A 24,435-nucleotide genomic window follows, 5' to 3' on the forward strand; every position below is an offset into this window, starting at 1 on the left:
TGTGTTGAGTCAACACACTGTTGACTTGACTTTGTTCGGACTTGCGCTCTTCGGTTCCTTTTTTTTCGTCTTAAGTCAACCATAGACAATGCTCCTCAGTCTTCAGAAACGCACGCAAAGGCTTTATGCTATGGTCGATTGAAATTGGATGGAGGTGTTGAATATTTTATTTCATTCCGTGAATCATTATTTTGAAGAATTATTAATAAAAGTTCACGTGAAATGGTGTTTTTCGATTGAAAGTAACTGCTAGAGACCTTTTGGTGTTGAAATTACCGAGTTATGGCCAGTGATTTGGACGGTGTAAGGACAAAGTTATGTTAATTTACTCTTCATGTCACCGGGTTCCACCTATGTACCTGGCATTCGAAGGTGCGTTACTTGACTTTTTATTTACTATTTCTTTGCTGTAAGGTTGGTGACCAGAAACCATAAGAGAATAGTAGTTGGTTTGTATAATTCATAATGTAGCCTTTGTTTGAATTAGCTCTCGATGTAACATAAATAAATTAAAGTGAACCCCTTGTTCGGCGCTCGCACTGCTATTGCTCATCTGACGATGCATTCATTAGCTCCTTCTCGGATTGATTAATAAGGGTTAAAACAGGATATAATTTCATAATGCAACTATATTTTCTAATATTTAAGTTTGATGTTTTTATTTCGTAAGAATCATGAGTTGTGTATTTGTTTATATTCTTAGGTAGCTTTATGATGAATTACAAAATGCGAATATTATGGTATTTTTAAAAAGACTGGCTAATTTAACACTATGTTTTTGCATTAGCCTTAAATTCTTAATATTTCGACCCTTTTTTCAATAATAAATTATTATTCCTATTGGTTTTCAGTAACTTGATTAGCAAATTTTTAAATTAAAAAATACTCTTTTATCTATTCCTTTTTTTGGGACTAGCTTTATAATGAATGGTAAAGGTCTGCTCTTTGCCTTACTGACTCCATCTATATGCTTCCAATTCTAATTCTACAAGCAGTCCTTCCTTTGAAAAGGGATGTTCTAAAAATTTTATTAATCAGTTATTTTTGTCACAACTTTTTTTAATGAAATATTTTGTGCTGCTATTTAGTTAGAGCCTCTCCCTTTTTGATGTATGTTAACTTCATTTGCATGTAATGTAAAATCTTATTAGTTTGTGAGTTGTACTCTAAAGAGATATGGCTGTTAGCACAAAGGTCTTAAAAAAAAACTGATCTATTCGCTTTGGTGGGAGATATTTATGCAGCACAAAATTAGTTAGGTAGTTGGCTGTACTTTGTGTAGGTACCTTGATGAAACATAATAATATAGTAATGGGAATGAAATCAGTAGCCTGTTTTACCTTGACAAGTTTGTATGCATGACACTCAAGAGAACCCTGTTGCAGTCAGCATTTGCCGCACTTATAAAAAAACTTAATAAAGGCAGCAGAGGCTCCCTGCGACAGAGTTCTACTGCACTCAGTTGAACTCTGTCGCAGAACATACAAACTTGTCAAAGCATAATGTACAGGTGATAAAAATTGAATTGACCTCACCTTTCTGTTCTGAGCATTGATAGAAATTGACCTCAATGGTACCAAAAATGAGTCCTGAACTACCATATGCACACATGGTGTAAGTTGATTGGAGAAGAAGAATGGAAGTTGAATCCAATATATAAAATTCTCAGTCCATCAAAGGTCCATAAAAGTTTCTGTCCATCTTAATATATAAAATTCTCAGGTCAAAAATGTTTGTGACCAAACTCCTTCGAAATAGCTTGACTGATTTTTATAGTAAAATTTGTGTATATATTCGGTTAGTCTGAGAATAGGATGTTAACTATTTTTCCAGGGTTCGAATATATCCGATATTTATTATAAATATCAAAATTTCGGATTTTTATTATATATATCCGATATATATCAAAAGTTTGATATATATCCGTTTTGTATGAAAGCCATATTACTATTTGTAAAATCAATTAAGTAAAATTGTTTCTGCACTTTATCAATTACTTTCTTTGTAATATAATAAAAACAACAAAAACTTACTCTTTCGTAACGAAATTTTTCTAACAGGACTAACGCCATTAACGCCAGCAGAAGTGTTGCCATTAATGGATTAGAACCTACTATTAGGGAGTATCTTTTAACTACTCTAACGCCATCTACATTTGGGAAGTAGAAATACAGTAAACAAAAGCCAAAAACTAGCCAAAAATTACTTAATAATATCAAATTTTTAAACCAATTTTTGTATTGATTATATCATAAAAAATCATGTGATAAACAGTGTGTGACCCAGAACCGGAGAAAATATTAAAAACAGAGGCTCTATTGGTCACCGGTGATTGGATCACCAAATTACCTTTTGGTTTTTTTCTAACAAACTTAATCATAAATTCAATGTAAGCCATCCTAGGACCCAACTGACGTCGCCAGTCATGCTACAAATATCAAAAATTGTGCTTTACATTGCTTCTTTCAATAAACTTTAAAGTGTAATAAAAATTAAAAAACCTAATTATTTTTAAAAGACGCTGAACTAATGTTGTTCAGTTTGACGAGTATGATCTGTTTTCATTATTTACACGTGTGAAAGGCCACACCCGGTATATCGGATATATATCGTCGTATATGTTATATCAAAATATATATGCATTGATATATATTCTTGAACCCTGTATTTTTCATACTTCTACTATACTGGACCATACTGGGGTGGGCACGACCCACCTGGCCCCCGCTCCTATATAAGCCTATGCACACATTATTGAATGCTGGGCTCCAACAATTAACACCAATGATAACAAGAAGGTTCTGAGGCCAAGAAAGTAGGGAAGCTCTGATTAATAGCACTGAATATTAACAAGAAACAGGTGCCACAAATGCTCATCATAATTATTGTATTGTATAGCTGATAGATTTGTCAGCAATATCTTTGCTCAATGAAATCTAACACTTATTAAAAACAAAAAGGTAGGATCTTTTTCGTTTTTTAAGAATATTTAGATCTCTGCTGCGCAGCTGTTGACTGTGACTCCATCTGCCAAGAATTTGTTTATAGCTATCCTGTTGGAACTATGCCATTTTCCAGGAAACAAACTTTCCTATGTCCTTCCCAGGATTTCAAATTTTATCTGAATCAGTTCAGCAGCTAAGGGTGTACAGGTAACTACAGATTTACTTTCATATTTGTATACTCAGCGGCACACAATTTTGCCTACTCCAGACTTAGCTATTACTACATACATTTGAGGGCCAGATTTTTTGCCTCTCAATATATTAATAGTAAGGACGTTTAATTTACGTGGGCACGCGTGTTTGTATTTTTTCATCACACTTGCTCGTAAACAGTGTCGTAACATGCAGGCTACCTTGGTTGCAACCCCTCAAATAAAACCCTCGACCTTAATGTGCTTTTCATGAAACCCGTGGTCGGTAAATGAGTTATTGCGCGTACTAATTTTCATGCCATGAAGCTCAAGGTCGGTAAATGAGTTAATGTGCGTACTGATACTGCTGCGCCGTGCCCGTGCGCGTGCTGCTGCAGGACCACATGCACACGCACGTTGCGGCGCGTGCTGCGGGAGGGGGAGGGGGAGGGCGGCGCTGCCAAGAGGTAACGCCAATATTTGGAACAATTATATTTTTTCTTTTAGAAATATAACATTTTACTCGCAAATGTGATGAAAAACATTGTATGTCCCACGGGCGGTACTAGAATTACGAACATCGACTCATTAAAGCCCTCAGTCTTCGACTTCGGGCTTCTAATAGACTCTCGTTTGTAATTCCTTATTTACCGCCCTTAAGACACAATGTACTATTGTTTCACTATGATATGTTACGTAGATTGCTCTGAGGTTGGTGAAGGCATTTAGGGGCTGTTTCACCATCCATTGATTAGTGTTAACTGACGGTTAAATGTGATGCCGTCTCTATTTGTTTTGTTCGAATAGACGGAGACGGCATCACATTTAACCGCCAGTTAACACTAATCAATGGATGGTGAAACAGCCCCTTAAGCTACTTTTTATCATGATATTCCAATGGGACCCAGATTTAAGCACTTAAAACCTTAAATCTTAAGCTCCATTCTTGAGACAAGATATTTTGCACGGATTTTATTCATGCACCGCAATCTTGGGCATTCCTATGGGTATTTAGTGAAATTCCAAAGTTTTAATGCACCTGCCAGGTCTAATGCCTTTGAAAGTCAAATTATCTTAATTCAATTTAGGCTATATAGGTAGTCATTCACGATGACGCGTGCGCGTGTTTTGACAAAATCATAACAAGCACTTAGAATGTCAAAAAAAAAGATCTACCACCAGGTCAGAAAAATCTCTGTTGAGAAGAATCCACCAAGAAACTAAACGAGATTCTTCTCAACAGAATTTTTTCTGACCTGGTGGTAGATCTTTTTTTTTGACATTCTAAGTGCTTGTTATGATTTTGTCAAAACCACGGCACGCGTCATCGTGAATGACTACTTATATGGCCTACATTGAATTAAGATATTTTGACTTTCAAAGACATTAAACCTGGCAGGTGCATTAAAACTTTGGAATTTCACTTTTTTATATATATATATATATTCGACTGGATGGCAAACGAGCAATATTTTTAAAAACATATTTACAATGTTATTTAATGACTTACATCACACGCATAAGTTTTGCTCGTTTTAAGAATGGGATGAACACCAATGTAGATCAAAATTAATTATTTCCAAACTTCCCTGTCCATGTTCAATATAGTCAATTTTATAATACGCCTAGGACAGCCATACTCAACCTTTTTTCTGTCTTAGCTACAAATGTGATGTAGTAATGATACGGCAGGCGGAGGTATTCGTTGTCAACAGCATTAAAAGTCAAAATTATTGAAAATCTTATAATTTTTATGTTAGGCAGACCACTCATAAAAGCTTAATGGTGGGCCACATGCGGCCCGCCGGGCCGTTGGTTGAGTATAGATAGATAGATGCCCTAGGATATTAATGTCTTCCTTACAATAGATTTGAATTTTGTATCAATTTGATCAGTAATATTTAGACAGGCCTTATGCAGGCAAAGCCACAGGTAAAGGCTATACAAGCCCAAGCACAGAAGTTAAATGAACAAAACAAAACCTCAATGATGTATTCATACAATCACTGCTGCATAGCATATGTACTTCCAGTTAAATCTCACATTACTTGTGCATGCTTAATTGAAACCAGTGAGTTTAAACACTTGAGAACAATAGGTGCTTGATTGCCGTCACTTAGTTGTACTGTGGTTGTCTTATAACATTACAAAATTATAATGTGAATCAGCCTTCATTGTGCTAGATATATCACCTTGTTTATTGTTTCTGCATAATTGCTTTATAATTTTCATTGAAATATATTTTACGTTATGGTTGATACCATTGGTTTTACGGCACAGCCAAGACTACGCGCGACTGTGAAGGGCTTTTTTTAAAGATCCGTACCTCAGGCGACAAGAGTAGAACCCATATTATTTGGTATGTTTACCTATATTCTCACGGGGTTGGGATGTACAGTCACCCACCCGCACTAATATCTGACAACAAACAAAGCGTGCATAATAAGTATCTGATACGACTCTATTTCTAGGGCCTGTAAGATGTGTCAGATATTTTTTGCACGCTTCGCTGTGGCAGATATAAATGCATTAGAATGTACGCATGTAACATCTTAAAATCTTAACCGGTAAGTCTAGATATATGAAAATTAGCACAGATTTTCTTGGTGTAATTTTTGGCAATTCCCATGAGGATTTAGTGAAATACTGGAATTTTAATAACTGGTTCAGACGAGAGTTGCCACGGTACAGGCTACCTACAATAATATACATCGGTATATTAATATTACTTACTTAGAAAGCTGATCCTCTATAAATCCTGTAATTCTTTACCGTCGACGATGTTGTTGACAAGATCGTCATGCATTTTTTTTCTTGTTACCTCAACTTTGTTTTATTTTCCCGTCCCTACCTATAGGTACTACGGAGTGCAAAATTCGAACTTCGTATCTTGCCGTCCCGCTGACGCTAATATAATTTAATAAGAGAGCGAGAGGGACGGAATTTAAGATGATAAGAACTTCGAATTTCGTAGTAGCCTTCTGTTCTAAAAGTACAAATCGCGAATATCGCGATAAACAAAATGTAATAGTACATTGTGTCTTAAGGGCGGTAAATAAGGAATTACGAACGAGAGTCTATTAGAAGCCCGAAGTCGAAGACTGAGGGCTTTAATGAGTCGATGATCGTAATTCTAGTACCGCCCGTGCGACATACAATGTTTTTCATCACATTTGCGAGTAATTTTTTTTTATTTTTAATGAAAAAATATGATTGTTATTGGCGATACCTTAGGCTGCGCTCTCGGCAGCGCTGCATGCCCTCCCCCTTTCGCAGCATGTGCCTGAGCCGAGTGTGCATGTGGTCCTGCAGCAGCGCGCGCAGCAGCAGTACGGGCACTGACTCATTGACCGACCTTGGGCTTTATGACAAGAAAATGTGTACGCGCAATGACTCATTTACCGACCACGGGTTTCAAGACAAGCACACTAAGGTCGAGGGTTTTATTTGGGGGGTTGCAACCAAGGTAGCCTGCATGTTATGACACTGTTTACGAGCAAGTGTGATGAAATTATTTCTATACTTACTAGACTTTACCCGAGGCTTCGCACGCGTGTTCTATTAAATTCAGCAGTTGAATAACGGGAATTAACTAAATTCCCACGGGAATTCCTTCAAATTAAATTGTGGACATCACTAAAGTTACATTAAAAACATCCCTGCCAAATTTTGTGATATTAAATCCAGCGGTTGAGATTTCGAAATTTTACCCCGATCCCGTGGGAACATCGGGATAAAAAGTAGCTTATGTGTTATTCCAAATGTCCAGCTATCTACATACAAACCAAATTTAATTCAAATCAGTCCCGCCGTTTTAGCGTGAAGGAGGTAACGTGCATACACACACTTTCGCATTTATAATATTAGTAGGAAGTATAAAATACTTATGACGTGATAGGTACGTCGGATGGCGCACGACCTGTTCCGCTTCCTTTCGATCGAATATCGCGAAGGCACGATCACGAAATGGTAATGAGCGTCGAGAAAATTAATACAGTATATCTATTGTTTGAAGTTTTATCGTCAATCGGTTTGACATTACTAATAGTGGTAGACCGTTTGAAAATAAACTATATCAAATTTCTTATTGTTGAAGAAGGTACGGTAGAACTTTTTTAAGCTAAAATGATGCGTCCCTCACTCAAATAAATCAGTTCATTCTTTATTATGTTTGACTATAATATACTGAGTGGCAAAAAATGTGGCCCTCATATGTATGCAGAATCGGTAATTTTGTATGAAGGGTGGGCCAAATTTTGTGCCGCTGAGTATAGTTAGATAGACAGCAAATCTTTACAATAACCGCCTGAGTCTAACGGGGATGTTCCTGTTTTAGTTGAGTGAGCTAGCTTAGACGAGCTCTACCAATCAATACGGTTTTTGACCATTTTTATTTATTATATAAATCAAAGCTTGTCAACGTTTGTTTTCGAACGAAAAAACAATTATGAAGCTACCTTTACATTTAAATTGAAATTCCAGGATTTTGCATAAATTCCCGTGGGAGTTCCCGAAAATTATGCGCCAGTCTCTAATTTTTAACCGACACTTCATAAAAGGAGGAGGTTATAGCGGTTAAAATTTTGGACCTTTATTCTGATCCTGTTGGAAAATATCGGGATAAAAACAAAACATATGTGTTATTCTAAACGTCCAGCTATATATAGCTATGTATGTATACACTACACACTAAATCCGTCCCACCGTTTTAGCGTGAAGGAGTAACAAATACTCAAAAGTACAGTCAGAAACATAAGTGTAGTGCAGTTTGTTACGTTCAAATGTTACACATGACCCTTCTGTCAAGATAACAAGAGGGTGTGTAGATCATTTTGAACACCACAACCGCTTATCTACTTCTGCTACTGGTTGTACAAACTTTCGCATTTATAATGTTAAATAGGATGAGTCGGATTAATAAAAATCTCCACTAGTATAATTTTAAGGTGACATTATCAAAGCCATGTACCTACCTACACAAGAAAAAAACCCCAATTAAGCTGCTCTATATTGCGGCTTTGTGTGTTCCAAAACATCGTGCCGGCTTTCTCCAACCTACCGTTCGAGATAGGGATGGCATGCCCGAGTATTTCTAAGCGTGTGTGTGCCTCATACCTGGCCCGACCACTTCTAACGAGTGCACCTCGCATGGGATTAACAATACCCAAGACCTTGGCACAACAATGTCGTACGTAGTTAGAGCATACTTGGATTTCTTTTCTTTCCCTTGTTATGCCGCTACCGTCAGCACTTAAAAAGTATCAGGTATTGCGTTTGGCGTTATTTAAATGTCAAGGAACTTGTTTTTGAGGATTACCTATCATGATATCTTATGGCCATTTTTTACCCGCGACGCAAAAAGGGGGTTGTTATAAGTTTAAAGCCTATCTGTCTGTAACTTCGTAGCTCTCAAACAGGTGGCCCGATTTTGATGCAGTTTTTTTAATCGAAAGCTGGTTAATAAATGTACCCTTTTTTTCATTAATTAGTAATTCGGGGTTCTTCTTACTCAGAATTACGAGCACTATTTGACTGAGGAAAAAAAAATACCCCAATTTCCCATACAATTTTAATGTGTCCATTTTGTGACGAGAAGATAGATCCATATATATATAAACTATATGAAGAAAAAGTAACAAAATTGTTAAAAAAATAGGGACACTTTTTTCTTCGTCCAAATCAATAGTGCTCGTGATTCTTAGTAAGAAGAACCCAGAATTACCAAATTCTGAAAAAAATAAAGGGTATTCAATTAAAATAAAACCCTCGAAATATTGTACGGATCAAGAAAGTTTCGACCAACGTGACGACATTAGGTACTCTATTTTATGAAGAAATTTCTGTGTACGTAAGCTACTATGTATATCAACTATGGTTTGCAACTTTCATGAGCGTTGCAAAAGTTACCCTTAAAACTGAAAGCTTTCGAAGTTCTCGAAGTTTCGCAATGAAACCATTCAATCAAACTCATTTAATCGTTTCGAAATTCTTGGAACAAAATCTATAAAGAACGTTTTTTTGTTTACTTACGTTTTAACGTTTTTTGGTACTCACCCTTACTATTTCACCGTTTTTGTATTAGCATTAACCTCGTATGAATATATTACCTAATATTATAAATGTGACAGTTTGTATGTATTTATGCTTATTACTCTTTCACGCTAAGATAAGTTTTTTGTAAAAAAATCATTTTTAATACGTGCTTTTTTGTTGACTGTACGTGCATTGTCACAAACTACATTTGCATGCCCAATTTCAAGTCAATCCCATTACCCTTGTAGAGTTCCGTCCTGCGGAGACGATGCTGGCTGGACTACCAGGATGTCACTACCAGATTATTGCATGGTCGGTCACGCAATTTACATACTCGTAATTATGCCAAATTTCAAGACAATCCGACTCCTGAAAGTTGGTCGAATTTAACATGCAAGATTTGATGACAAACATCGGGACAGGTGAAACTAAATAAAAGCTTGTAATTGGACAGGTGTGAAGGACATTTTGGTATGTAGATAGCTGGAAATCTGGAATAAGAATGGCACATAGGCTGCTGTTTATCCCGATATTACTGCGGGATCGGGATAAAAATCGAAATTTTAACGACTGGGAATTACAGGGTGTTGCTTAAATTGAACAACTTTATCTAAAGAACACAGGACGAAAAACGAAAAAAAAAATCAGACTCCCATACAAAATGTATTGGTTAGTTGACCGACTTACTATGGAAAGGCGAAAAAAAAACTGTTTTTAGACCTATGTTCCTTGGAGAAAGTTATTTATTTTAGGCAATATGTACTAATCATCACATCATTTGATACCACCCAGTATGTATACTGAGCGGCAAAACTTTTGGCTCACTCTACATACAAAATTACCTTTTACTGCATGCAATTGCAAGTTTCTACGTAAATAAAATCCACGATGACATGTTTGGGTATTTCCATGGGAATTTAGAATAAATCCTGGAATTTCACATCAACTGCTGGTTTTAATGGTTTACGGGTCCAAAGCAATAGTTTTCTAATAATTCTTATAAATAAGTTACCCCTTTTATGATACTTTCATGCATCGTATTAATTCTCATAATGCTATAGCCGCTTCATCTTCAAAGTAACTGTTGTTTATGCATAGTTATCACAAACTATGCTTATAAAGTTCTATAACTTCGTATCGTGCTGTGAAACGTCTGAAAAATAATTGCACAGCAAAGTTACTTTGCTGCATGCTTCCTTTCTGTTTATAAGAACATTTCCTTTGACTCGCTGCTCCGTACACTTGAAGACTTCTTCCTTTCGTTTTTAAGACAATATTAACCTAAAACTATAATTGTGTGAAAAAAACGTTGATTATTTTCTTTCTTTTTTATATAAATTAAGGAATTTTATTACAGATTTAGCTTTTGCTCGCGGTTTCGCTCGCGCTTAATTGGGGTAACATATTACTTTTTACGATAATTTCGTGTTTTGATTGATTTGTCGGAGGATTATATGTAAACACAGATATAGATAGACGTTGTTATAGACAGATGGTGCAAACTTTTAGTTACTTTTTCACCCTCTTAAGGATTTTTGATTTACGAAAAATCCTTCCTTATTCCTTGTTTCTAGGTCCAAAGATTTAGCCTAGTGCGTTGATGAGTCAGTGAGTCAGGTCTTCTCTTTTTTATATATGTGGAATTTTGGATAAACCCGAAGACCATTACATTGTGATTTATAGAAAAAAGTTACTACTAAGTCTACGTTCACTTCTTGCCACTTTAACAAAACTCTTGTTCCCTACTAGAAGAAATCGGCAAAAAGTGCAAATCGTTCATTCTCACAAGTGATTGAGACCTACTTATGTAAATGCCTTCATTCACTCTCCCTTTGAAGTGTCTTGCACAGAATACACGTCAGGTATCGACTACAAAGGGCCTTTGGTGGGTCCATAGGTCGGTTGTCGATAGAATTGAACGGATCTTTAGTCTTTGATCAGTCTCCGCCGTATCTTCTCTATCGGCGTGGTACAGTTGACTTCACAACACTCAAATTATTGGATACCAGTCTGCGTTTTGTTTCATGACCACGACCTGTTCCAATACACTGGTATAATAACGTGATTGGAACTGAGTGGCATGCATATACGTCAAAAGTGTTTCTATGTACATTTGACTTGGCTAGCTTTTACGCATTGGTTTGTTTTAAAAACTAGCCAAGTAATTACGTGTATTGTTAATATTGGACTTGGCTCTCATTTCACGTTTATGTTTTGATGGCACTTACGCTCCAAATATAATTTGATCCGTGTAAATTCATTAGTTTATTCTTTTACGATATTTAAGTTTTGAATATCCATGTTATTCATCCCAGCCTATAATATAATTACTTGAGTATTTCTCAAAAAGTTGTCCCGTCATGAAATTGGCAAGAAATTAGTTTTGTCAAAAAATTATTAACACTAAGGACGAGATCATAAAACATCTAAAATTTCTTGACGTCAGGAAAACGTCACGAAATCTTATGAGGAAAAAAAAATCGTAATTTTGTAACTACATCAAAACGTTCTATTGGATCCAACAACAAAGATTATCTGACTTTTTATCACTTTTACCACAAGGTTTTGTAAATATTTACATGGACTGCTTTTTGAGAAATAGTCTTAGTCACATTGCTAGGCAAAGGCCTCCTCTCAGAATGAGAGCGCTTGAGCCGTAGTTCCTACTGTTGAATTGCTTTGCAGGTTTGTGTAGTTTTCACTGTTATGCTTGTGGTAAATTTCATTTAATTTCGTTCGACTATGAATTTTGGAAAATTCAAAGGTGCGAGCCCGGATTCGAACCTACGATCCTCTGCTTTAAAGGCCATAGGTCAAACCATTGGCCCACCAGTGCCCTATTTCACGAAGCTACAAGTTACTATTTACAAGCGGTAGTCTTTGTTTAACAGTATGCATTGAAAAGAGACTACCGCTTGTCAATTGTAACTTGAAGCTTCGCGAACTGCACCTTTGGGCTCGATGATTTTACACTTGCAATTTTTCTTTAGTTTCCCATTTTGTAAAACTAATTATTTGTACTCAGTTTTATTACTTATTACTAGGTTCTATTTAACATGCTCTGTTTGCTGCGGGTCAAATCATTGAAGTTCATTTTGACCCACTTCCCGGGGTTGAATTGACTTGAAATTTAAATAATAAATATTATATAATAAATATCGTGGGACTCTTGACACCTTCTTGAGACCAATTGACCTAGTACCAAACTAAGCAAAGCTTGTACTATGGATACTAGGCAACAGAGCAAGAAGATGAAGAAGAAACATACTTAAATATATAGATAAATACATACTTAAATACACATTAAACATCCAAGACCCGAGAACAAACATTCGTATTTTTCTCACAAATATCTGCCCCGGCCGGCAATTGAACCCGGGGCTTCAAGGTTCGCGGCTTCGTAATCAGGTTCTCTAACCACTTGGCCATCTGGTCGTCTATATAATTTGGTATACATTTGTAGCTTAGATGACAATGCAAGTATGTATATACAGTCAATTTGAAAGTGCAGTCAGCAAAAAAGCGTGTATTAAAAATGTTTTTTTTTTTACAAAAAAATGTTTTTTTTTTTACAAAAAAATATTTTGCCGTTTAAGGAATCATCGATCATGGGGAGCGTGCCGTTCTAAAATTAACATATTTTGTGTTGTATAGCTAATCTAATCTGTCATTGGAACTTAAAATATCACCATGAAATGCCCCAGATTGTCAACTAGTAAAGCATACTGTTGGTTCCGTAAAGCAGGCTGCCTGTTCACGCTAAGTATAGCGTTTACCGTTTTTTGATCACGCAAACTTCGACCAGCCGCTTTTAACTGGGACGCAGGCCTACGAATATAGCTGTTCGTTTTAATAGCATTGATGGTTTAGCCTTAGGTTCAGCACGTATGGTTTTTTAGGGATCCTTACCGTAAACTCGTTCGAATTGAGCTACAGCATACTAGACCTTACAAGTTAAAGAGTAATCATTGGGTGGTAGGTAGGTATTTATTTGCCGCATATTATTATTACGGAACCCTTCATTGCACGTATATAGGTTTTTTTAATTGTTCTATTAGTAAATATGTAAAGTGGCATAGAAAGATACGTTACGGATCTAAATAACCGAAAAAAAAAACACGTTGCCACTTCTTAGTCTGCTGTTAGAACATAACCTTCTTAACCTAAAAATCCAAGAGTTGTGCCAGACTAAGTGGTGGCAAGTTTTTTTTTATTGCAGTTCATTTACATTTTAAACGAATTAATAGAAATGTTAAAAAACCAAAGAATCGAAACATAATTTTGAAAAATACCATGCGTAACCATTATCTCATTCATTTAGTCAAATAACAAATAGTTGCATAATATATACGTATATTATTATATTATAATCAGTCCGTTCCTCCGCTCCGCATTATGTTCCCACTCCGCTCCGTTATCTAGTTCCACGCCTCTATAGACAGACGCAGTCCGCAAATCTGCTCCGCATTACTGTACAGGCAGCCTAAGAAAATATCTTCCAATAATTCCGACTTCTTGTCATGAGTTTGTCATTTCGCAGAGGGCCAAGATACAGGCTCCTAGTTTGGCCTCTGACGGATTACTAAGTTGTATATACTGTTCTCTTTTGGTGAAATAAATTATTTTATATTTGTATTTGTAAATGAGATGGCAATCTCATCGTGCACAGCTCACTGAAGTATTTAGGAGTTGTCTAAAAAAAAGGAAATTGGATATTTCTACCTCCACGTCAAGCTCACGTATTGATTATGCCCATATCATTCACAGTACTCCGCCATCAAATGGAGAAAACAAACTTAAAAAGATAACTAAACATAGACTTGAGTAACGTATTTTCAATTTCCGATTTGTCTGGCGTTATTCGACGGTAAATATTGGTAAATGTCGGAAGATTGTGTAAAAAAAGACTAGATAAATATCGTCACTTTTAGATGATCATTCATGTACCTTGTCGCATTAAAATAGACTTCAGGAATAGTCAGCAAAGTTGTCTTGACGATTTCACAGTTCGTTTAGCAAAGAGCAACGACTTAACAAATGTGGAATTAACTTAGTCAGCAGTGTTTCCAGACAATTATGACATCGGGGCTTATGCGTCCTTAAGGGCAAATATTCGAGCGTTTTGACCGCGCGGTCAAACGTCATTAGCGACCCACGTTTATATCATCATCATCATCATCATCATCATCTCAGCCGTAGGACGTCCACTGTTGGACATAGGCCTCCCCCACAGACATAGGCCTCCCCCACAGACGTTTATATAGCACAACGGAAAGACAAGTCACAAGAATTTTAATCACGCTAAATTCAGCATCGGTGTTGTCTTCAATTTTCATAAAAAAAACAACCCTGGGCATTACCTCTTTTAATAACACCTGCGAAGACACCAATGACAAAAAAAATGCTGCAAAAACGCTAAATATTCGCCCGAAAACCTCGGAAAACAGATTAGTGACTCTCCTCGAGTTGTTTCATGTATTCATGGGCGGCGGAGATCATTTCCTGCCAGATGACCCGCTTGCTTGTTTCCCTCCCGTTCGTAATAAAAAAAAACATTTCTTTGTTCCTCTATCTTTTGAAACCTTCAAGTTTGAAACACAGAGAGCGGTGGCGGTACCGGTTGTAATATTCGAGCTAACATGAAAGAGGGCACACAGAATACCGCGAGTGAAATAAGCGTGGCGCGGTATTCTGTGTGTCATTTCACGTTAGCTCGAATATTACAACCGGTATCGCCTCCGCGCCGCGCCGCCTCGGGCATTAGTGTGTTTTGTATTTGTAGGGCCCAATACGTTTGCGCCTCTTGATGCACGTGATAAGTGCTAACTAAGTATTTTTGCCTCATTTTCTGAGATGAGTCTTTTCACCTGGTTTCTTGACGTCGTCATTAAAATCGTTGCTGTCACAACTTTTTGATATTTGCAGAATCGCGCCTTGTAGTAAGTGACATTCGCATTAAATAGCAAGAACACTCAAGGGCCTCTGGTCTAAAGTCTAAAGCGAAATGACACGTATTGTGCACTTAATAGAAGCTTTGACAGGGGCTTCCATTTCCTACCTGTGTCAGGCAGTGTGTGCCAAACACCTATCCAGTTGGGTCACAATGTAACTAATTTCCTGCCACTTGTCCGACTCTGGCAAATTGGTCTGACCCGCCCAAGTTCGCTGCGAAAATATTAATAAACTTTTTAATTTGATTTACTAGTCTATAAAAAGTGATTAAAAAAGAAACAAAACCGCCTCCCTCGCTAATTGTATTCGCAGACAGAAAAGAAAGAATTATTTTTCGACGCTGAATTCACAAGTAAAATAATTGTGGAAGGATTTATTTTATTTACGTTTTTTCCGTTGATTGATGTTTATTTTCGTAAATTTGTTTGCGATTTCGCTATATATGTTTTTAACGATTGTATTACAATTGCTATAAACAAAATAAGGATGGCTCAATTTGCCTCTTTGTCGAATGTTTTTAATTGATACGCCGTGGTGAATTGTAACTCGTCATCAATGGCAATGTCTGTTAACACCAGTGGCGAGGCAAAAAAAAATACGGTAGACAAAATCAGGAGCAAAGAAATGAAGTGAAGAAGTGAGTTAAGTACGAGTATATCCTTGGATGTAATACTTCGCAGTTAGCATAACAGCACTGAAGTGTTGTTTAATTACCGACTGAAAAAATACAAATTACAGTTATAATAATTATGTCTCAAAAATATACCCATATTTTAGTATGGTAGATGTTTCTTCGTCGAAGAACTAAAGTCACTGACATAGCTGGAAAAATATGCAAATTGAAGTGGCAATGGGCAGGCCACATCGCTCGAAGAACAGCTGATAACCGTTGGGGGAGAAAAGTCCTCGAGTGGCGACCACGAACCGGAAGACGAAGCGTTGGCAGGCCTCCCACCAGGTGGACTGACGACATCGTGAGAGTGGCGGGAAACCGGTGGATGCAAGTGGCAAGTTGTCGTTCATTGTGGCGTTCTAAGGGGGAGGCCTTTGTCCAGCAGTGGACGTCTTCGGGCTGATGATGATGATGATGATGACATGTTTCTTAAAACACCAGTCTAATTAAATAGAATACGTTTTTTTGGAGTGTTTTTAATTTGCTGCTACACACATTGTTGTGCTCTGTTTAGTTAATCTTACTTGTGTTATGATATGAATTGAAGAAAATAAAGCCACATTCAATGGTAGGTTAAAATTAAAGTATTTGTCACTCTATGGCCAATGCCAGGTTGGACTGTCTTGACGCCAAGTTTCATCTAAAGCAATTTCTGCGTGATTGAGTAACAAACATCCAAACATCTACACAAACTTTCTCATTTGTAATATCAGTACTTATGTAGGAGGTCTTTCGGACAATTTCACTCAAAATTATCGTCACCAGTATTAAAGCTAGACTAACCTGAAGCGCTTGTCGTTTTCATTATCTAGTCAGACGGCAGCCTTGAGACCTTGCGCTCGCCGCTCTCATCTCGCGTAGCGTAGTGCTATAACTTAGCCCGACCGTGAATCTGTAATCTGAATCGAACATATCAACAACTTTAGCATTCGATTAGTCCGATTCGTTTCTGTCATATCTGTATTTTTTAATTGAGTTTTTCGACAATCGACTTAAAGGAGATAAGTTTTTGTTAGACATTTAACTTATCTAACTTGCCCTGTTTGTTTCTTTATATATTTGGGTCAAATCAAATTTTGACCCACTTCCAGCGCTCTTGGACTCTGAAATCCAGTGACAAATTGACAATACAATTATCTGGTAGTGACATCCTGGTGAACCGGCCGGGATCGTCTCCGCAGGACGAAATTCCTCGACGGTTTCCAGCATCGACTTGAAATTTGATACGGAAATGTAGTTCGGATGACAACGGAAGTACAGTCAACAAAAAGTACAGACAGCAAACAAGCTTATATTAAAAATTACATTTTTAACGAAAGCTTATTTATTAAAACTTTTTTTTAATAACTATAGTTGCGGCGACCGAATGGCCAAGTGGTTAGAGAACCTGACTACAAAGCTTGAGGTTTAATATGTATCTAAGTATGTATTTATCTATATAAGTATGTTTATCCGTTGCCTAGTATCCATAGTACAAGCTTTGCTTAGTTTGAGACTAGGTCAATTGGTGTCAAGTGTCCCATGATATTTATTTATTTATTATTGTGATCTAAACTACATTTGCGTACCAAATTTCAAGTCGATGCCATTAACCGTTGAATTGTTCTGATTTAGTATTTCATTGCTAGATTATTGTGTTGTCACCAGATTTACATAAGCAGGTATACCGAATTTCAGCTTAACTGGATATCAGGAAGTGGTCGAAATATGATTGGCAAATTTTGAAATGACTATGTTGCTAAGTAGTTAAATAGAAATATGTTAAATACGAATCATCAGTTTCCTTGACTATATGACCAGAGAGATGATGAAATAATAATGCAAGGTTCCTTAGAAGAAGATGTAATCTATACTTTTGTTGCAGATATGCGGCGTAGGTAGAGATGGTGAAGTGAGCGCGGCGAGATGGTGCCGTGTTTGGCTTCGCTGCTACTGGTGGCGGTAACGTGTTCGCACGCTTTAGACATATGTAAGTACTCACACATATTACCATCTGCCCAGGCCCTATAGAAGTGCAATATTCGAACTTCGTATCTTGCCGTCCCGCTTTCGCTTATATTATTTAAGACTAGAATGAGAGGGACGGAACGACACGAACTTTGAATTTCGTAGAAGCCCCGCTGAACGACCCAGCGGGGCGGTTTAGCAGACGCACATAGAGCTATTCGCATGCATTTGCTGCGACCTTGCTCACGGTGGTATCAAACTGTCATAATTCGTTTCGTTAGTGTCCGTTATTGGAATTCCCAACGAAACAGAGGTCTTAACTTGATAGTTGTGATCATGTGTAATAAATACTCCTTGTATATTATTATATTGGCTGAAGCTATACCGCGCGGGACTGCTTTGTACAAAACAATTACATTTGTAACGGTCTGTATTGCTACTGAATTGTTAATAGAAATGAGCGTAAGAAGCTTCTGGCGCACAGTTTTAGTCGAAAATTCTATAGAGGTAAGTTTTCGCGATATTTATCGGCGCTGAAAGTTTAGCTCAACTTATTCGTTCGTTTCGGTTCTTGTTGCGTCACACATAAAAACACTATAGTTAAATAATATTAGTTACTATGAAAAAGTTAAGTTAGTGGCACGTTCCCGCTTCGATGTCTGCATACATGGACCGCTTTAATATTTAATTAGAAACTTCGCAGTTCGCTTTGGTGCTCCAGCAACGGCGAAGTTATATAGGAACACCAAATACTTTAAGAGCCACGTTGTGCCGTCATATTTCAATGGAACTTGTAATGGAAACTTTTCGAATCATTTCATTACTTATGCTGAGCCCGGACACTTGGAGCGAACTGTATGAGTTGCAATTCAATTGTTTTCAAAGCGAACTAGGATGGTGGCCCGTTTGATGAAAGTTTAAGGCTTCTGTTTACTCACTAAACCATGTCTCTGGTGTTTGTCGCACTTTAGCTCACTAGATTGTCGGCTACAAGAATTACATCACACTTATTAAGTGCTGTCCAGTGCTCCATTGCACACTTATAGCTAACACACTTGTCTTTCTTTCACATGTCTAATATTTGTCGCATTTTTACCATACAAATTTAGTTCGAGTGAAAAATCAATAGACTCGCCTTTCTTAAATGTGTTATGTAAATAATAGATAAATTATAGAAATACCAGTAAATGCAGTCTAACAGTGTCACTACTAAACTTGTGGGATTGGTTAGTGACCCAAGCTAGTCAACAATCTAATCTTAAATAAACTTCTTACGCTGGACACAAACTTGTTTACTCCCTAATCTCACTGTCGAAGTAAAAGTTGAACAACGACTTGACAAAATAGATCTTGCGAGCACTTGTCTACCAACATTTTGGCGTGTTAGTCATCTGTCCGCGTTAGTATTCTCCGTCCAAGCGTCCGCGGCGCGTGTTCTAACACAGTACACGTCCGCGACCGGCGTTTGTGACAATAGCGAAACACGTCACAGGCGGTGGTTTAAAGAAGTCCGAAACGGAAGCACGCGGCGCGCTTTGGTCGTCCCACCTCGCCTGTAGCCAGTAGAAGCTGACGAAGGCACTATTTCAAGTATTGCACTGGTCATCGTTCATCCACTATTACCTGTCATATTCCATAGTTATGTGCCGGGAATAAGGCACTAAGCCACATAAAAAAAAACTAAAACTAAAAGCAAAGAATTGAACTTGTCAAAAGAGCAAAGACAGTTATAATTTATCTCGCTTATACGGGGCGCATAACTTACATGACTACTGACGACTATTTGTAACTAGTTTTTGTCCATCAGTTCGTTTATAGTTATTCCGAGGGAACTATGCAATTTTCCGAAATAACAACTATCCTGTCTTTCCCAGGGTCTCCAAATTTCCGTACAAAATTTAATCTAAATCGGTTCAGTAGTTTAACCGCGAAGAGGTAACAGATAGACGAACAGTGTTACTTTCTCATTTAAAATATTAGTACGGATACGGATTGGGTTGGGCCTATTAGAAAAATACAAAAAATACAAATACAAAATAATTTATTTGACCAAAAGAGATAACAGTATATACAACTTAGTAATCAGTCAGAGGCCAAACTAGGCTAAGCCTGTATCTTGGCCCTCTGCGAGTGCGGTTGAAAAAAGTAGGCAGATAAGAAAATCATAATTAATATTATATTTTGTACACAATTTTATCGTTTTTAATATTACTACAAGTAGACCAAACTTGTACCAGTAGACCAAAAGGATACAAAGTACTTATGGTATCCCGGAAACGTAAAATATAATTAATTAATATAGAACTGCGTATAACGCGTAGGCCGATAAGGCCTTACGAAGTTCCGATTGATTGAATAATGAGAGTAATCTGTTTATGATTGCTTTCTTTGTTCGTATAATGTCGCTTCTGAAACGATTGACTGAATAATGATGTTAAATCTACTAAGGACTAGAGTATTAGGGTAGGGTAGCTGTCGCTGGTTAAAGGTACGGCTGGCATTAAGTTCACACTAGACTAGCGCTCCACCTCGTAGCGTTTTACGCCATTTTTTAACCGACTTCAAAAAAGGAGGAGGTTCTCAATTCGAGTGTATGTTTGGTATGCGATAACTCCGCCAATTGGCTAAGTAAAGTTTTTTGAAGAAGTGCTAAATATATTTTTCTTCGGTAGTCGACGTCTTAATAATCGAGGAACTGCAGCTCTTTTATTTTTATTTCCTGTTATTAATTAGAAATCTTTTTTAAGTGGTCGATATGACGTTTGTGAGATTGAAATGGCAGACCCGTTGAGGGCTCAGTACTTAGTAGAAACATTAAAAAAAAAACGAAGTCAACTGTCACTGCTGTCACTGTCAAGTATAATCTAACCTAAAACCATTTATTTGCTTTGCGATTTGGTGCGATCAGTGTGTTTTTTGTTTGGATAATTTTTTACGACCTCAGCCCACTCTGGACTTTTGAATTTGCCACATCTCTCCACGACCTTTGTACGATAATTTGACCACGATTGGATATTTTCAACGACTATTTTGGCTCTGTTTCTTAGACAACGTTATCTTGCATTCTCGGCCACCCTTGGCTTGACATTTGGACTGCCTTATGAGTAAATTCGAATCACAGTATCCCTACAATGGATTCAGACGACTCCGATAGTATTCGAGTTGAAATGGAGCATTACATAAATGTTCTCCAATGCTTTGTACTTTCGTTTACGAAATACAGACGAGATTTTCCGAATTCGGCGTATTTATGCATCCTAGTCTTTACAAGCGACTTGGTGCAAGTCAGCTTCATCTTCCACTGCAAGTTGCTCATCAACAACATCATTATACGAACCCTCTAGCCCTTCAACATCAAACACAGCAAAGGAGAACATAACAGAAGGAAGAGATATCGTGTTTTTTTACCAAAACAATAAAAAGGACATGGTCTCAGTAAGAGTCATGCAATACATTAAAATATTTAATTGCATGTTGCACAAATGGGTTTATATTCTTTATTTCAGTGTATTGAAGGAAGAGTTTCTGCTAAATCATTTACAGAATGAAGTGGCTTTATGTGGCTACTAAAAGGGGGTGATTCAATCTAAAGTCATAGCGAGCTTGAGGATACATGTGAAATGCGTGATTTGATAAAGATAAAGATAAAGATAAAGATAATTTATTTGTCAAACATGAGTTCCTATATACAATTATTAAATTGAATATATAGATGTACAATAATTTGATGTCCTGTCCTTCATGTCTTGCCTTTCAGCATACAAATTTTTAAGTTATGAATTTAAATAATTATACAATAAAAAAAAATAGGAAATAATTAAATTGCAATCAATATTACATTAATGTTATATAAATCATTTTGTAGATAAGATAAGATAAGGTCAGTGGAACATTTTGAAAACAATATCTAGTCTATATTATCTAGTAGATACTCGTTAACTGAATAATATGCCTTGTCGGTTAAAAAATCTTTTAATGCTTTTTTGAAACTAGGTAATACTTCCTTCTCTGTTACAGTTTTTGGTAGCTTATTGAAAATTTTAGGAGTCATCCCTAGCACATTTTTGGAGAACATAGCTGTATGTGATGTCCAAGCAAATATTTTTCCCCACCGTCGAACACTGTTGAATTTTTTAAATAGATTAAAGTTTGAAGATTAACATGTGTGATTAACATTAATGTGACAGTGACCCTAGATTGTATCGTTTGTTCTACCAGTTGAACTGGATGTGTGTATATATACTATCTTTTGCCTGCGGCTTCGCCCGCGTGGAATTCGGTTATCGCGCGCTGTTATCTCGGGAACTGTTTATTTTTCCGGGATAAAAGGTAGCCTATGTCACTCTGTGGCCCATAAACAATCTCTATGCCAAAAATCACGTCGATCTGTTGCTCCGTTGCGACGTGAAAGACGGAGAAACATACTAACACACACACTTTCGCATTTATAATATTAGTATGGATATATGGTATTCAACTGTTTTATTTTGTCTGACTCTAATACATACATGATTGGGAATCGAACCTGATCAAAATCTCTGTAAGCAAGGTTACAAATTCTGCACATTTTTTCGTTATTTTTGATGATGTGAATCATAAGTGAAAAGAAACATATTTTACAAGATTTTATTCGACTTGCAATGTATGAGTATGTATGTATTATGTTTATAAACCAAAATGAGAATACAAATTTAAAGTACCGTTAGCCTATCACAGCAGTACTTATACTGATTACAGATTAGATGACAATGCAAGACAAGTATAGTCAACAAAAAGTATTGTGAGGAAAAATAAAAACTTACACAAATAAAAACCAAAAATTATATTTTTAAGAAAAAAATTTTGCTGACTGTACTTTTTCTCGACTGTACTTGCATTGTCAACTAAAAATACATTTCTGTATTAAGATATCATCATGTTCAAAATTACATTTCCGTGCTAAATCTAAGGTCTATTCTATTCTCTTCCATTAACCATTGAGGAGTTCCGTGATACTTCTATGCCTCTTTTTTATGGAAAAATGCATGTCCTTGGAAAAAACAGGTTATGCTCCTTCACTGGCTTTTTTTTGCAACCAAAATAAAAACACCAACATGTGTTTACATCCACCTGAAAAAAAGATCAAAATTATTATAAATCCTTACTTATATTTAATATTATAAACGTGAAAGGAACTCTGTCTGTCTGACTGTTAACTTTTCATGCTTTAACCGCTGAACTGATTTAGCCGAAATTCATTATGGAGGTAGTTGGAGTCCCGAGGAAGAACATAGGCTACTTTTTATCTCACAGTTTTATCCCGAAAAAATACAGAGTACTCGCGGGAAAGCGATAAGCGAATCCTTCGTAGACAGAGTCGCGGGGCAACAGCTAATTATAATATAATGTTTCACTAACCACAGAAATTTTACTCTATCATAATATTTACCAGCCAATGCTGAACAACATCACCTGTCGCATCAATCACATTGTCAGTTGATATCTAAGTAAATGGTCACAATATAGGTAATATGTTTTTGTTATTCTGTGCTCTCGTACAACTTTGGTCCGGCAACATATTCAACTTTTGATGCCCTAAAATGTAATGTAAAAAATAGACAAGAAACTGTATTGATATAATTTTGTACTTACGTTCATCCATTTTACCGCTACGGACAAGAGTGCTTTATCTCCTCTGATTTCGGCAACATTGTATACTTATCACTGGTGTCAAAATATTCTAGACTCATAGCCATGTGTGGCAAGTTCCTTGTATCTGCTCGCACAAATTCACTCATTTCGTATTGAAAGGTGAAGCCGCTAAAATAGAAAATATGGTCCAAAAGTCAAGCCTAGTGTCGTTGAGAATACAAGATAGCGTTGTCGAAGAAGCAGAGCCGAAATAGTCGTCGAAACTATACAATCGTGGTCCAATTATCATGCAAAGGTCGTGGAGAAATGCGGCAAATTTTAAAGTACTGAGAGGTCTTTAAAAATTATCCAAAAAACACATTGATGGCACCAAATCGCAAAGTAAATAAAACGGTTTTAGGTTAGATTCTACTTGACAGTGACAGCAGTGACAGTTGATTGCTTTTTTTTTTACTGTTTCTACTAAGTACTGAGCCCTCAACGGTTCTGCCATTTCAATCTCACAAACGTCATATCGACCACTTAAAAAATATTTCTAATTAATAAGAGGAAATAAAATAAAAGAGCTGCAGTTTTACGCCATTTTTAAGACGTCGACTATCGAAGAAAAATATATTTAGTGTATGTTTGGTATGCGATAACTCCGCCAATTGTGGGCGGAATTTCATAATGCTTTTTTACTTGTAAAGGATATTCTTCCGAGTTGGTCCCATTGACACCAAGTCAGGATCTGATGATGGGATCTTAGAGAAGTCGAGGGCAACCCTCGAATTTTTAAAGCACACCTATAGCGATTTTGGCATTCTTAACATCAAGTCAAGTATTTACATTCAGAAAGTATCATTTGGTGAACTGGACCCTGATAAAGAAGACCTTAGGTACCGGTACTCTGTAATTAAATGATATAACTATGCTGTGTTTGAGCTTAATGGAATCGTTGTGAGATGCATTTTGGCTAGAAATCTTTAAAAACTATGAAAAGATATTTTTTTAACTAATAATGGAACAGACTTCAAAAACCTTAAAAAAATTCTACTAGTTTGAAGTCGGTGCCTCACCACGA

The 24,435-nt window shown here is 36.7% G+C and overlaps 1 protein-coding gene and 1 long non-coding RNA gene across 3 annotated transcripts in view; one reads left to right on the forward strand and one right to left on the reverse strand.

Moving 5' to 3' along the window:
* Window positions 1-39: 39 nt before the first annotated feature.
* The window catches only part of Ddr (discoidin domain-containing receptor 2), a 67,946-nt gene continuing 43,550 nt past the window's right edge, over window positions 40-24,435 (forward strand). For both annotated transcript variants that reach the window (XM_074099679.1, XM_074099684.1), the window contains exons 1-2: window positions 40-372; window positions 17,659-17,763. In XM_074099679.1, coding sequence (XP_073955780.1) covers window positions 17,700-17,763 — 64 coding nt within the window. In that variant the 5' untranslated portion in view covers window positions 40-372; window positions 17,659-17,699. The remainder of the gene's footprint in view (window positions 373-17,658; window positions 17,764-24,435) is intronic.
* LOC141439951 (uncharacterized) lies at window positions 22,075-23,804 on the reverse strand. Its single transcript, XR_012452654.1, has 2 exons — window positions 23,373-23,804; window positions 22,075-22,850 (listed from the first exon to the last, which is right to left on the reverse strand). It is a non-coding gene; the product is annotated as an uncharacterized lncRNA (long non-coding RNA).

Source organism: Choristoneura fumiferana, chromosome Z, assembly GCF_025370935.1.
Source record: "Choristoneura fumiferana chromosome Z, NRCan_CFum_1, whole genome shotgun sequence".
Lineage (NCBI taxonomy): Eukaryota > Metazoa > Arthropoda > Insecta > Lepidoptera > Tortricidae > Choristoneura > Choristoneura fumiferana.